This window comes from Rhinoraja longicauda, unplaced genomic scaffold (genome assembly GCF_053455715.1).
Source record: "Rhinoraja longicauda isolate Sanriku21f unplaced genomic scaffold, sRhiLon1.1 Scf001259, whole genome shotgun sequence".
Lineage (NCBI taxonomy): Eukaryota > Metazoa > Chordata > Chondrichthyes > Rajiformes > Arhynchobatidae > Rhinoraja > Rhinoraja longicauda.
The window spans coordinates 19,664-34,559 of NW_027602474.1; the positions used below are offsets into that span (position 1 = coordinate 19,664).

At 42.0% G+C, this 14,896-nt stretch overlaps 1 protein-coding gene across 1 annotated transcript; it reads right to left on the reverse strand.

Annotated features, from left to right (window-relative positions):
• Positions 1 to 5,438: 5,438 nt before the first annotated feature.
• Positions 5,439 to 13,717, reverse strand: LOC144591620 (uncharacterized). The gene is made up of 8 exons (XM_078395677.1): positions 13,639 to 13,717; positions 12,471 to 12,596; positions 11,091 to 11,213; positions 10,672 to 10,782; positions 8,700 to 9,620; positions 7,635 to 7,720; positions 5,673 to 5,735; positions 5,439 to 5,570 (listed from the first exon to the last, which is right to left on the reverse strand). Exons 1-8 carry the CDS (start codon positions 13,715 to 13,717, stop codon positions 5,439 to 5,441), a joined length of 1,641 nt encoding a protein of 546 aa, XP_078251803.1.
• Positions 13,718 to 14,896: the final 1,179 nt, after the last annotated feature.

A 14,896-nucleotide genomic window follows, 5' to 3' on the forward strand; every position in this document is an offset into this window, starting at 1 on the left:
GGCAATTTCTACACTATTGAGTTGATCCAGTGTCTTGATTGTATTAATCTCCTTATGTAGAGGCCCAGCTAGTTATGGCCTTCAGTACAAAATGGGGATGCTATCTGCTCCCAGGCACTCACCACCCACTGTAAAAAAAACGACCCGCACATTTCCTTTAGATTTGTCCTCTTTTACCTTAAAGCCATGGTTTCTAGTGTTAACATCTATCTCTACTCGGGAGAGTGGGGAGGTGGGGGGTGGGGGTGGATGGGGGAGAGGTTCTGACTGTCCAAACTATCCATGTCTCACACAATTCAAGGTTTCAAGGTAAGTTTATTGTCACCTTGGATATATATATTCTATAGGGTCTCCTCTCAACATCCACCGTTTCAGAGAAAACGATCGGACTTTGATCAGCCTCTCCCTATTGGTGATTCCCGCTAATTCGGACAGCATTCTGGGAACCACTTGCAGGCCACACAGGTAGGAATGATGGGACAGGCATCTTCCCCGACGGACATTCATGCACCAGATCGATTTTTACAGCAATTTGGTAAATTTCATGGTCATCGTTACCAAGACCGATTGTTCTTTTCCCAGATTCCAGATAAATTGTATTTAAGTTTCACCACTACCATGGTGAGAATTAAACTCTGCTTCCAGATTATTATATCACTGTGCCATCATAGTAGCACATCACTCAATAAACATTGTAATCTTGTACTTACATGTAGTTATATCTTGAATATCAGTGCTATTTAAATATCCAAGGACAACTTGAGGGATCACGGCACGTCGGACACGTGTGACATCATTGAAAGCACTCAGAATTGCAGAATGCAATTCATTATTTAGAAAATTAATTACTCTCAGCATTGCATCGTATTCAAAGTGAAGCACAGCAGAAGTAACCAGATTTCCTTCCCGTGTCCTGTTTGTGGATGGCAGATGCATAAATTAGTCATCGTATTTATTATATTAATTTATGACTTGTATTTACTTATCAACAGTAGAATCTATATACTAAAACTCTTGTTTGTTTGTTTGTTCCTGAACTACAGCCAAAACGGTACAAGATAGCACAACAATTTTAGGCCCACCTTGTTCACCACAGTCTCTTTGGTGCTAATGGATGAAGTTTCATTGAAATCAGTGTTGTATTTTTAAAGTTATTCACATTTTAAAGTTTGAATCTATCTCCTAGGGAGGGGGGGGGGGAGGGAGGGAGGGAGGTGGGTGGAGGGAGGATAAGGGGGGTTGAGGGGGATGGAGGGGAAGGGAAGGGGAGGGGAAGTGGGGCAGGGGGGTTGGGTGGAGGGTGAGAGTGGGGAGGAGAGGGGAGGGGAGGAGGGAAGAGGGAGGGAGGGGGGAGTGGGGGGGAGGGAGGAGGGAGAGAGGGGAGCGGGAGAAGGGAGGAGTGGTGGGGGAGGGTGGGGAATGTTCGGGGGAGGGGGAGGGAATGGAGGGGAGGAGGGAGTGGGGGTAGAGGGGAAGGGATGAGTGGGGGGAGAGGAGAGGGGGAGAGTGGAGAGGAGAGGGGGAGAGTGGAGAGGGGGAGGAGAGGGTGCTGCACCAATGCAGGAGAAGTTTGTCCCCAACGGGTCCACTTGGTCTAGTAAAAAACTAAAAATCTGAATGTCTTACATGGATAGGACACGTTTGGAGGGATATGGGCCAAACACAGGCAGGTGGGATTAGTGTAGCTGGGACATGTTGGCCGATGTGGGCAAGTTGTGCCGATGAGCCTGATTCCACACTGTATCACTCTGTGACTATATGACTCTGTGTCACTTTGTTGAGATTAAAATGACAATGCCTATATGAATGAATTGTTTCAAAAATAAAACACTCAGACTTACAGCAATGAGAGAACTTAAAAGCATTTCTAAAAGTTGTTGCATGGATTTTAAGTTTTCTGACTGCTGTTCAAGTTATGGGAAAAACTGGTTCATTTAAAGTAGCCACGCCACATTATTATTATTGATTATTAGCCAATTTACTGGGAAAAAGGAGTCTCTAAAGCATGATAGACACAAAAAGCTGGAGAGAAGGAATGGATGATGTTTCAGGTCGAAACCCTTCTTCAGACTAGTCAAGGGAAAGGGAAACGTGAGATATAGACAGTGATGTAGAGAAATATAGAACAAATAAATAAAAGGTATGTAAAAAAAGTAACGATGATAAAGGAAACAGGCCATTGTTAGCTGTTTGCTATTTGAGAACGGGAACCTGGTGTGACTTGGGTGGGGGGGGGGATGGAGAGAGACGGAATGCAGGGGTTACTTGAAGTTAGAGAATGACATCAGCTTTTGACAAGGAATCATTGGAAGACCATGGAACTACCCAGGATCATTCAGATAAAGCTCGAGATGTTTATAAGGGAATATAAAGTGTTTATCCATGAATGAGTGGGTTAACAAATGATGAGCTGTTGACGCCACTGGGCCTGTACTTGCTGGAGTTTAGAAGGGTGAGGGAGGACGTCAATTAAACTTATCGAATAGTGAAAGGCTTGGAATGAGTAGATGTGGAGAGGATGTTTCCACTAGTGGGAGAGTCTAGGAGTCATAGCCTCAGAATTAAAGGACGTCCCTTTAGGAATGAGATGAGGAAAAATTTATTTTGTCAGGGTGGTGAATCTGTGGAATTCTTTACCACAGAAGGCTGTGGGAGCAGAGCCAATGGATATTATTAAGGCAGAAATAGATAGATTCTTGATTAGTACGGGTGTCAGGGGTTATGGGGAGAAGGCAGGAGAATGGGGTGAGGAGGGAGAGGTAGATCAGCCATGATTGAATGGCGGGGTAGACTTGATGGGCTGAATGGCCTAATTCTGCTCCTATCATTTATGATTTCATGGCCTTATAAGGGCTGGGGATTGGGGAAGAACTTAAGACAACAATGGCCCTTGTCCCTTGCATTTGTTGCATTTATCTTATGGGGCCATACATCTCCCAATATTCTTGAAGTGGAACAGTCTGTGGAGAGCAATCTGAGATTGAACAATCTGAGACCCTGATCCAGCACCAACCACCCTGATACCCACTGACTGCTCTTGAGAAGTTGAGGCTCTAGTCAGGTAAAAGAAGGAGGCAAGGGAGAGGTATAAGCAGCTGGGATCAAGTGGAGGAGTTTCGAGAACTGAGGAGATACTGAAGAAAAAAATCAGGAGGGCAAAAAGAGAGTAGGAGGTAGCTTTGGCAGATAATATCAAGGGAAATACAAAGAGATTATAAATTAAGGGAAAGAGGGTGACGAGAGAGAGAATAGGGCCCCTCAGAAACCAAAGCATTCATCTCTGTGTGGAGCTGCATGAGATGGGCAATGTTCGTAATGAATATTTCTCATCTGTTTTTACTGTGGAGAAGGATAGGCTGGGGATATTGGGAAAATTAATGGAAGCATCTTGAGGACAGTCAGTATTACAGTCGAGGTGCTGAACGTCCCAAGGATAATGAAGGTAGACAAATCTCCCATGCCTGGTCAGCTATATCCGAGGACACTGCGGGAAGCTACAGAACAAAATTGCAGGCGCCACGGCTGTGATTTCCGAACCATCATTAGATGTGGGTGAGGTGCCTAATCTTGGTGCCTCTAGAATACTGGTGGGTGCTTAATCTTGTGTCTCTATTTAAGATGGGCTCCAAAGGAAAGCCAAAGGGAAATGTAGACCAGTGTGCACAACATCTGTGGTAGGCAAGTTACTGGAGATTATTGTGAGGGACAAGATATATGTGCATTTGGACAAACAGGTATTGATTAAGGGACAGTCAGCATGGGATTATATGTGGGAGATCATGTCTCAAAAGCCCAGTCTGAAGAAGGGTCTCGACCCCAAACTTCACCCATTTTCTCTCTCCACAGATGCTGCCTGTCCCGCTGAGTTACTCCAGCTTTTTGTGTCTAAGTGGGGGGTATTGCATTATGAGAAGTCAAAGCATGATAGGACCTTCACAGTGAATGGAAGGATTCTGGAGAGTGTTATTGAACAGAATGGTCTGGAGGACAGGTACATTGTTCCTTCAAAGTGGAATCACAGGTAGATCGGGTGGTCAAGAAGATATCTGGCACATTGCCCTTCATCAGTCAGCATACTGAGTATAGAATTTGGGATGTAATGTTACAGTCGTACAAGACGTTACTAAGCTGGAAGGAGCATAGAGAAGAGTTGCAAAGATGCTGCTAGGGTTTGAGGATCTGTGGACATCGTTTAAGGTGAGAGGGGAAAGTTTTAATTGGAACCTGAGGGGCAACTTTTTCCATACAGATGGTGATGAGTATGTGGAACAAGCTGCCAGAGGAGGTGGTTGAGGCAGGTTCTATAACATTTAAGAGAGATTTGAACAGATACATGAATAGAAAATATTTAGAGGGATACTCGACCAAGTGGACCTGTTGGGCCCAAACCTCTCCTGCATTGGTGCAGCACCCTCTCCTCTCCCCCTCCCCTCCCTCCCCCCTCCCCCTCCCTTCTCCCCCGTCCCTCCCCCCCTCCTCCCCCACCCCCCCCCCCCTCATTCGCTAGGAGATAGATTTAAACTTTAAAATGTGAATAAGTTCAAAAATATAACACCGATTTCAATGAAACCTCTTCCATTAGCACCAAAGGGACATTGGTGAGTAAGGTGGACCTAAAATTGTTGCACTATCGTGTACAGTTTTGGCTGTAGTTCATGAACAAACAAACAAGAGTTTTAAAATATAGATGGGACAAATGCAGGCAGATGGGACGAGAGTAGATCATGCATCTTGGTCGTCATGGACAAGTTGGGTTGAATGGCCAGTTTTCATGCTTTATTACTCTATGCTTATATCACCTGTTGTCATTTTCCAATGTTTCGATATGTTTGATAATCAGAGATGTTTAGAAACTGCTGGATTTCAATAATTAAAAAAATATATTAATAGAGAAAAAATATTGCTTTTAAAATGCATCAAACTGTCTTTAAATTTGAGACATTAGTATTAACTAAATGAACTATTTAGTAGCAAGGGCAGCACAGTGGTGCAGCGGACGAGTTACTGCCTTACAGCACTTGCAGCACCGGAGACCCGGGTTTGATCCCGACTACGGGTGCTATCCGTACGGAGTTTTTACGTTCTCCCCATGACTTGGACAAGAAGGACCAATATCCTTGTAGATCAATCTAGATCCTGACTCAGTGTTTGAAATTATGATGACATGGCCATTATGGAGACTTAGTTACAAGAGGGACAGGGTAGGGCTGGCAGCTCAATGATGCTGGGTTTTGATGTTTCAGATGTGATATGGAGGGAGGTAAACGCGATGTGTGGGGCAAGTTTTTTTACACAGAGATTGGTGGGTGCCTGGTACGTGCTGCCAAAGCCTCTGCCGACAGCAAGAAGCAGCAACAGGTGAGAGGGAAGGGTGCCCCAAGGTGACCGAGAGCATCCTGTCGGTGTGGGTGACCTGAAGAAAGCGCTGCCCCCAGGGGCTACAACGTGAGCCGCAACAACAGCCGTGTCACTGGACCATGCGGTGGGTGAAGGAGGGCTCGCTTGGCACCTTGTGAGTCGGGGCTGGGGTCGGAAGTCAGAGCTCTAAACAGCCGGGGAGACAATGAGAGCTGGGAGTGGCATTGGCAGGTTCATCCACTATATCTGAAATCCGTTATAAAGGGGTCCATTAAAATGAGGGTTTACAGTATAGAATAAGACTTAAACTATACCAACCAGATTAGAGGTTCCGTAGCATTCTTAAAGCGTCTCACATTTTTTGCCTTTTCATAGATCTATAAAAAACAAAGTATTTTTTGTTTATTTTCAAGGATAACATTGTTCGATGTAATGAAGTAGAAATTGGAACTCTGCAATGTTAGTCTCACACAATGTGTAGAATAAAGAAATCACAAATCCAGGCACTCTGTACAATTACACAGATGTGTCAGAAGTGTGGCACGGTGGCGCAGTGGTAGAGTTGTTGCCTTACAGCACATGCAGCGCCAGAGACCTGGGTTCCATCCTGACTACGGGTGCTGTCTGTACGGAGTTTGTACGTTCTTCCCGTGACCGCGTGGGTTTTCTCCGGATGCTCCGGTTTCCTCCCACACTCCAAAGACGTACAGGTTTGTAGGTTAATTGGCTTGGTATAGTTGTAAATTGTCCCTAGTGTGTGTAAGATAGTGTTAATGTGTGGGGATCGCTGGTCGGTGTGGACTCGGTGGGCCAAAGGGCCTGTTTCCGCGCAGTATCTCTAAACTAAACTAAACTGTCCATCAAGGTCTCCAGAAGCAGTGTGAACCGTGATTTTCAATCTCTCCCTGTGGTTCGATTTGTTAAAGTGGTGGGTTCCACTTTGCTTCTTCAACTAGTGCCTTGAGGTAGAATAGCACTCTAGTGGTGGGTGGTTATTGGAGATAGGCGTCTAAGTACTCATGGAATATTCGTCCATTAGATTGTAGGATTGGGCATCGTGTTGGTTTCGATCTCCAGCAATAAAGAACTTAAAATGCACGAGAACAATCTCAAATCTCTCTGCCTGGAATCGAGTTCAGACGTGGGTCAGGAATGGATGGATTGTTTAACTGATGCAGGTTGAGATCTTCAGCCTTCAATAAAGACCTGCTCTTGCAGTTCAGGTCTCCAATGCTTTCAGAGCCTGTAATCATGGTGCAGCTTTGCAACATGACGTCAGTCGTCTGCTATATACTGATTGATGTCAGTGAAACACACCAAAATAAATCTCTACAGAATGCATGTTTGTTGATTTATAATTGTCGCATGTGCCAAGATACAGCGAATAACATTATTTGTGTGCTCGCTAGTCTAATCATGAGTACAATCAAGCCAATGGATATGGCAAACAGTAAAATGCCAGAGTGCAGAATATAGCATTACAGTATTGTAACCTTACAGTTACAGAGAAATGTGCGTTAAAAACGCAAGGGCTGCAATGAAACAGGTTGGGAGCTTGGGTCTGCACTCTGAGCCTGTGAGAGGACTATTCGATAGTCTAGTCATATGGGGAACAAATTCTTCCTGAATCTTATACGACGTGTTTTCATATTTTTGTACTGTCTGCCTGTTGGGAGAGGGTAGAAGAGGAAATGACCAAGGTGTAACCAGCACATTTGAAACACATATGATCCAGTTTTTTAAACTAATAATAAATTAATCATTATTACATCCATCTGTGGCCCCCGTCATAATTTCCCTCAGAACAGATATCTGCAAAGCCCAGCTGGTGCCACGAACACTGCCTGGTCCAACATGGCTTCCGGCCCAGAGCCAATGGAAAACACCAGCTACAGTTCTGTTCAGTGGGGTCCAAATCTGTTTACATTTTCAATGTTGTTGGATCATTCATGCAGGCTGACCGGATTCCGAGTTTGAAAAGGATGCCAAATCTCCCATGGACTGATCTAACAATGTTTTAATCTTGATTTTGTGTGAAACCCTGCAACGTTAGGGTATTTAGTGTTCTTGATTTGGAATAATCTGACATTAACTTGTTGAGACAAAATCTTGTGTTGTACTTCTGCTTCACATTGGTGCAAAAAGATGCGCTGTTAATTATTGTAAACATCTTGAAGAAATTATCTCTTAACCATTTTACATTTATATAGAATACTTAAATACACTGTACACAAATAAAAGTTCAACAAGCAAGGAGAGAAAAAAATTTGGCATACCTTTTCATGAACCTGAGCTGAAATATTTGATCTCCTACGATTGATGGTTAAAGGCAATGTAATATTGACTGTTCTGTCAGGAAGAGCTAAAAGAAAGGATGAAATAGTTTATCATAATTGACATTTATTGAATGTCTAATTCCAAAATGAAAATGAAGTCATAAAGTCTGACAAAATCGTTTGATATATTCTCATTGATAATATAAACTAGTCATGGGAAATGTTCATGGGTATGAAGAGGTAGGGGGAGGACTGATTGCTTCCTTCATTGTTCTGATGACAGAAAGACGTACAGGTTTGTAGGTTAATTGGCTTGGTGTAAATGTAAAAAATGTCCCTAGTGGGTGTAGGATAGTGTTAATGTGCGAGGATTGCTGGTCGGCGCGGACCCACTGGGCCGAAGGGTCTGTTTCCGCGCTGTATCTCTAAATTAAACAAAACTAAACTAATATATAGCTCAACTCGATTCTCTCATTACCACCATTATCAAACTATCTAATTATTTGACCCTCTTCAAACAGAGTTGTATTAGCAGCTAAACCCAGGATAATTTGAAACAAAATACTTGATTCTTATTATTCCAATATGAAGGTGCATCATTTCCTCTTTGAACATGATTTTTTTTTCAATCAAACAGCTGCAAATCATATATATTTTAAAAAAACAATTAATAATTAGAATACTGAATATAGGCAGAAAATATTTTCTGGCACATTCAGTACCATCGAATTGGCTACATCTGTGATCATTTTGTGGTAATAAAATTGCAACGTCTGACTTAGATCTATGCAATAAGAAGAAAAGAGGAACTGCTCTGTTAATTCGATATCGAGCATATGTGTTTTCGTAACTTCCACCTTGCCCTCAAATTTACGTGGACTATCTCTAACACCTCTATCCTTTTCCTCGCTATCTATGTCTCCATCACAACATTATTTTCATCGTTCCTTAGAATGTAACGAAGTTCATGAAATATGCTTCAAACCAATTTGACTTATTCCAAGGGGACATCACGTTTTAATATTATCTTAATTTCATATCATCATAAATAATTCATGCACTTACCTCTAGTAGCAGATGGTGATGGCACGGCTGTTGTAGTTGTCGCAGTGGAGCTTGTTGGTACTGAGGTAATAGCCAGAGTATTGGTGGGTACTGAAGAGGTTGTAGTGGTGTTGGATGGAGTTGTGGCAGCAGCAGTGGTATTGGTGGGTTTTGATGTAGTTGCGGTGGTGTTGGATGGTGTCAAGGCAACAGCAGTGGTATTGGTGGGTACTAAAGTAGTTGTGGTGGTCCTAGCTTGTGCTGATGTATTAACAGTGGTATTGGTGGGTTTTGATGTAGTTGTGGTGGTGTTGGATGGTGTCAAGGCAACAGCAGTGGTATTAGTAGGTACTGAGGTACTTGTGGAGGTCCTTGCTTGTGCCGATGTATTAACAGTGGTATTGGTGGGTTTTGATGTAGTTGTGGTGGTGTTGGATGGTACCAAGGCAACAGCAGTGGTATTGGTTGGTTTTGATGTGGTTGCAGTGGTGTTGGATGGTACCAAGGCAACAGCAGTGGTATTGGTGGGTACTGAAGGAGTTGAGCTGGTCTTTGCTTGTGCCGATGTATGAACAGTGGTATAGGTGGGTTTTGAAGTAGTTGCAGTGGTGTTGGATGGTGTCAAGGCAACAGCAGTGGTATTGGTGGGTTTTGAAGTAGTTGCGATGGTCCTTGGTGGTGTGGAGGTAACAGCAATGGTATTGGTGGGTTTTGATGTAGTTGTGGTGGTGTTGGATGATGTCAAGGCAACAGCAGTTGTATTGGTGGGTACTGAAGTAGTTGTGATGGTCCTTGGTGGTGTGGAGGTAACAGCAATGGTATTGGTGGGTTTTGAAGTAGTTGTCAAGGTGCTTGATGGGGCCAAGGCAACAGTGGGGGTACTTGTTTGATTCAATGTTCCATTCGAAGGACTTGCTGTTGAACTGGTAGTGGAGGTAATTTCTGAAAATGCAATCAACTATGTAATGACTAAAATGCCGAGATATCCAAACAAATTTCAACAATTAGGAGAGTTAATATCTCAGTTAAGAGAATATATTTGATGTTTTGAAGCACAGTAGATGGATGCAGCAAGGAAGATGCATGGAAGCTTTCCATTGTCACCCATCACAAACTTTGCTCTAATTTAAAAACATTTCTCCATATTTGGGAGTCACCTCCAGTTGACAGTCAGTGTCCACTGAAAAGGAATGGTTGTACAGGTGAGTAAACTCTGGATGAACATTCAGGGAGACCAGCGGCAACAAGCAAGGTCTGGCACAACAAATCTGGTCCTAAGGCCCAGCAGGGAAGGGTGGAGGCAGACAGAGCATTGTGTTTGGAGAGTGGGTCAGGCAGGAGATGAAGGCAGGCCTTCAAATAGGAGCCCAGAATGGTGTACTGTCTCCCTGGAGCCAGAGTTCAGGACCAGCAGCAGAACATTTTTAAAGGGGAGGGTGAGCAGCCAGAAGTCATTGTGTACGTTGGCACAAATAACATGGTCAGGAGAAAGGGTGAGGTCCTGCAGAGTGAATACAGGGAGTTAGGAAAAAGATTAAAAAGCCGGATCTATCGAAAATGTGTAACAAAGAAAGAAGGAATGAGGTGACATGAACACAAAGCAGTTTGTTGAAATGACTGAGAGACTTGAGACGGTAAGTCTTGATCTGCTTCACAGAAGCATCACCTATTGCTTTTCTCCAGAGATGCTGCCTGACCCACTGAGTTACTCCCACTTTTTGTGTCTATATTCGGTGTAAACCAGCATCTGCAGTTCCTTCCTACACAATATAACTGGTAGATTTGCAACTGCCCGTTATTAATGTACTTCAATTTTACTCCCTGTCAAAGAACTAAATATATATTCCTATTACATAAAAAAATATTTGTTGTTTGGACCTGTGCAAACATAATGTAAGAAACATGTGATTTTTGTCATTCTTAAATAAACTCCAAATAACTGTGTTAGATACCTTTGCTTCCAAAGATACCTCTTCTTCCAGAGTTTACTCACCTGTACAGTTGGACCCTTCATATCCTGGTCTACATGTGCAGTTGAAAGAGCCTTCAGTATTTGTACAGATAGAATTATTTCCGGAACACTCAGTAGCGCATTCATTCACGTCTAAAAGAATAAACAAATGAACACAAGAATAGTTAGCTAAATTATAGAATCACCTATGCCTGGATTTTGCACTGAACAGAGAATCAGCAGACAACTGGTCAATGAGTTTACATCGCTTGTTAGTTAATGGAAAATCTGGTCCATTTAGTAATAATTTGATGTAACTCAGAAGAAGAGAACAGAAGCTTCTTTACATGAAAACTACTGTAGTAGAAAATTTCACTTTTTTTTACGGGACTATTCATATTGTTTTAATTATTCTTCATGATTTTTGTGTATTAAATGGTGATATTAAAAAAGTACCATACCAATGCAGAATCTGTTTGGCTTTCCAATATATCCTCCCTTGCACATACAGGAGTAACCTCCATTTGAATTGATGCATTTTGCATTCTGGGGACAGCTAGATGTATTACGACATTCATCAATGTCTGAAAGAAAAGATTTACATTAGCAGCGATCGAAGTTCACGTAACAAATATAATAGTGATACGAAGTAATGAACATGCATAATGGTGTAAGATTAGATTTAATTTTTGCGGGTGATATTTTTACACGGTATTCTTTAACAGAATGCATACTTCCACTGCTATAGTTGGAGAACTTTCTGATATAAAGTATTGATTTACGGATGGGTGGGACATTATAGATGTGGAAATCTGATTTCTCCACGGAGCAAAAGACTTTGGCAGAGAATAAGGATCTCAATCTGAAACGTCACCCATTCCTTCTCTCCAGAGATGCTGCCTGTCCCGCTGACTTACTCCAGCATTTTGTGTCCATCTTTGATGTAAACCAGCATCTGCAGTTCCTTCCTACACGAGTTCGCATGACCATTAATTGTAATAAAATAATGATTACGAACAACATAGTTTTGAGATTTTATTATAAAATGCACATTGAGAACGACCAATTTTGTCAGTGTGTGAGACCTGAGGGGCAATTTTTCTGCCTTTGATGAGTCATTGAAAAGGCCCCAGTTTGATGAACTGCATCTCGAGATGATAAAAAAAATAATTACATTTTTTTCATGATTCAGTTATATCACAAATCAAATGCTCTGGGCTCTGGGCTTTGCTTTGCACCAGTATTGGAGTTATTAATTTGGTTTATTATGTTATTTACGAGTATTGTGTTTATGGGCCTGTTATACTGCTGCAAGTAAGAATTTCATTGTTCTGTTGTGGGCATATGTGACAATTAAACACTCTTGAGTCTTGAAAACAATATTTAAAACTAGTTGCAACAACAATTGTCAACAAAACCATTTGCAATAATGAATACTTCAAATGGGTTGAACAGTATGTCATTTTTTCTTCCGTTCCTTTGTAAAAGAAGGCGGCATGGTGGCACACCGGTAGAGCTGCTGCCTTACAGTGTTTTCAGCGCCACAGACCCGGGTTCGATTCTGACTACAGGTGCTTGTCTGTACGGAGTTTGTACATTCTTCCCATGACAGCATGGGCTTTCTCCCACACTCCAAAAACGTACAGGGTTTGAAGGTTAATTGGCTTGGTATAAATGTAATTTGCCCCTCGTGTGTGTGTAGTATTGTGCTAGTGCACAGGGATTGCTGGTCGGTGCGGACTTGGTGGGCCAAAGGGCCTGTTTCCGTGCTGTATCTCTAAAATAAACAAAACAAAACTAAAATGTGATTTTTCTTCAGGTGACAAGCACTGGCAGCTTACCATCACACAAGGAGCTGTTTGTTGCGTTTATTGCATAACCTTCCTTACAGCTGCAGATGTAACTTCCCAACACATTGGCACAGATCTGCTCGCAAGAGTCTGTTTTGTTTTGGCATTCATCAAAATCTACAACAGCAAGCAACAAGACATCAAAGAGTTGTTCACATTTTTAACAACAAAAATCTGTAACAAAAATCAATCATTTGTGACACATCTTTTTCTTAATCCAATTATTCAGGCAGGCACAAGAACGAGTCGCATCCCGGCCATTCCCTTTTCTCCTCTCCCATCAGGCAAAACATACAGAAGTGTGAAAACACACTCCTCCAGATTCAGGGACAGTTTCTTCCCTGCTGTTATCAGGCAACTGAATCACCCTACCTCAACCAGAGTGCAGTCCTGAACTACTATTCACCTCATTTGTAGACTCTTGGACTACCTTTGATCGGACTTTACTGGCTTTGTCTTGCATTAAACGTTATTCCCTTATCAGGTATCTGTACACTGCGAAAGACTCGATTGTAATTATGTATTGTCTTTCTGCTGAATGGTTAGCACGCAACAAAAGCTTTTCACTGTACCTCGGTATACGTGACAATAAACTAAACTAATCTAAAATTTCCTGTACAAACTGATGTGATTAGTGGCATGGTGCTGTTTAGAATGAAAGCTCTGTAAATTGGATGAACTAGTCGAGTTTTTCCTTGCTATATAATTCAAATTCAGTTTAAAATGGGTGATTAAAATGATGGTGCATTCCAAGTTACAGTTTCCCCTCCAAGGTAACGTAATGTGATGTGTCAATGCACAGAGGATCCATCATGCATGCGCTTGCATTCACTGGGCAGCATAATGGCACAGCTTCTGCCTCAGTGCCTGAGCCCCGGCTTCGATTCTGACGAATGCTCGGTTGCTGTCTGTGGGGAGTTTGCACGTTCTTTCTGTGACCGAGTGAGATTCTTCCATGTGTTTTTGTTTCCCCCATGTTCTAAAAACATACAGGCTTTTAGGTTCATTGGCCCTAAAGTGTCAGGAGTGAATGAGAAAGTGGGTTAACATCGTGTGAATAAATAATCGATGGTTGGCATGGACTCAGTGGGCCGAGGGCCTGTTTCAATGCTCTGTATCTAAACAGATGCACAGTTGAATACCACATTTCAAAACAGACCTTCACAATACTTGAGTGATACTTCACTCTTACTTAAAAGGAACATTTCCCTCATGAAAAATATATTAAATCGAGTCATGTTAAAGTTTGGTGAGAAGGCTTACTAAATAGTCGGCCTTAAGAGCCCTTGCACCTGCTCCAACTTTCAATAACATCAAATCTTTTCATCTCAGTTACACTTACACTCAATGACTGAGCAACCTCGGGCAATTTTAGCAGAAAAATACAGTTTATGTTCCTGAAATCTGAGTTTTCCTTCACGTGTTTGGAAGTCAACTCTTCTGCTTGGATCTGCAGGGATCTTAAGTAGAAGAATTGAACTAATATAAATAGCCAAGTACCAGTTCAGATTTCTTTTGGTGTCCTGCTAGCAATAAGATGATAAAGATCAAGTTGCTCTCTACTTTCTGAATTTTAACCAATTCTCCCTCAAACAATCATACAAAGCTTTGAGTTTTGTGCAACAATCTTGTCGGGAGCATCTTACAGAATACCTTTTGAAACTACAAATGCCACCAACCAGTTCCCTCTTCTCCATACTGGTAATTACATTCTCAGCCATGATTTAAGGTCATAAGTTCATAAGTGATAGCAGCAGAATTAGGCCATTCGGCCCATTAGGTCTACCCTACCATTCAATCATGGCTGATCTATCTCTCCTAACCCCACTCTCCTGCCTTCTCTCCATAACCCCTGACACCTGCACTAATCAAGAATATATCTATCTCTGCCTTAAAAATATCCATTGACTTGGCCTCCACAGCCTTCTGTAGCAAAGAATTCCACATATTCACCACCCTCTGACTAAAGACATTTCCTTTATAAAACTCAATGCTTCTATGTAACCTGGTTATGATTTTCGAATTTACAAGTATCTGAATTACAATTTCACAATTTTGCTGACAAATATTCACTTGTACATGCAATAACTTTCAGAACATTTCAATGATGAGATCTTTGTATCAATGCACCTTTGCAGCACTGATAAATTTCCAACAACAAATAGAAGTGTTGTACACATATTTCCTACTGAAGGATTATTATCTCAAGTACTGCCATTTTGTTTGTATTATTGTATACATAGAATGAGTAGACAACAATGGACATCTTAATTACCATAACACTTTTCTCCATCTCCTATTAAATTGGTGGGACATGGACCACAGGTATAACTCTCCAGAGGTGCAGGTTGATCTTTGCAGGTATCATTTGAGAAACATTGGTTGTCTTGACAAGCATCAAAATCTTCAGTGCAGTA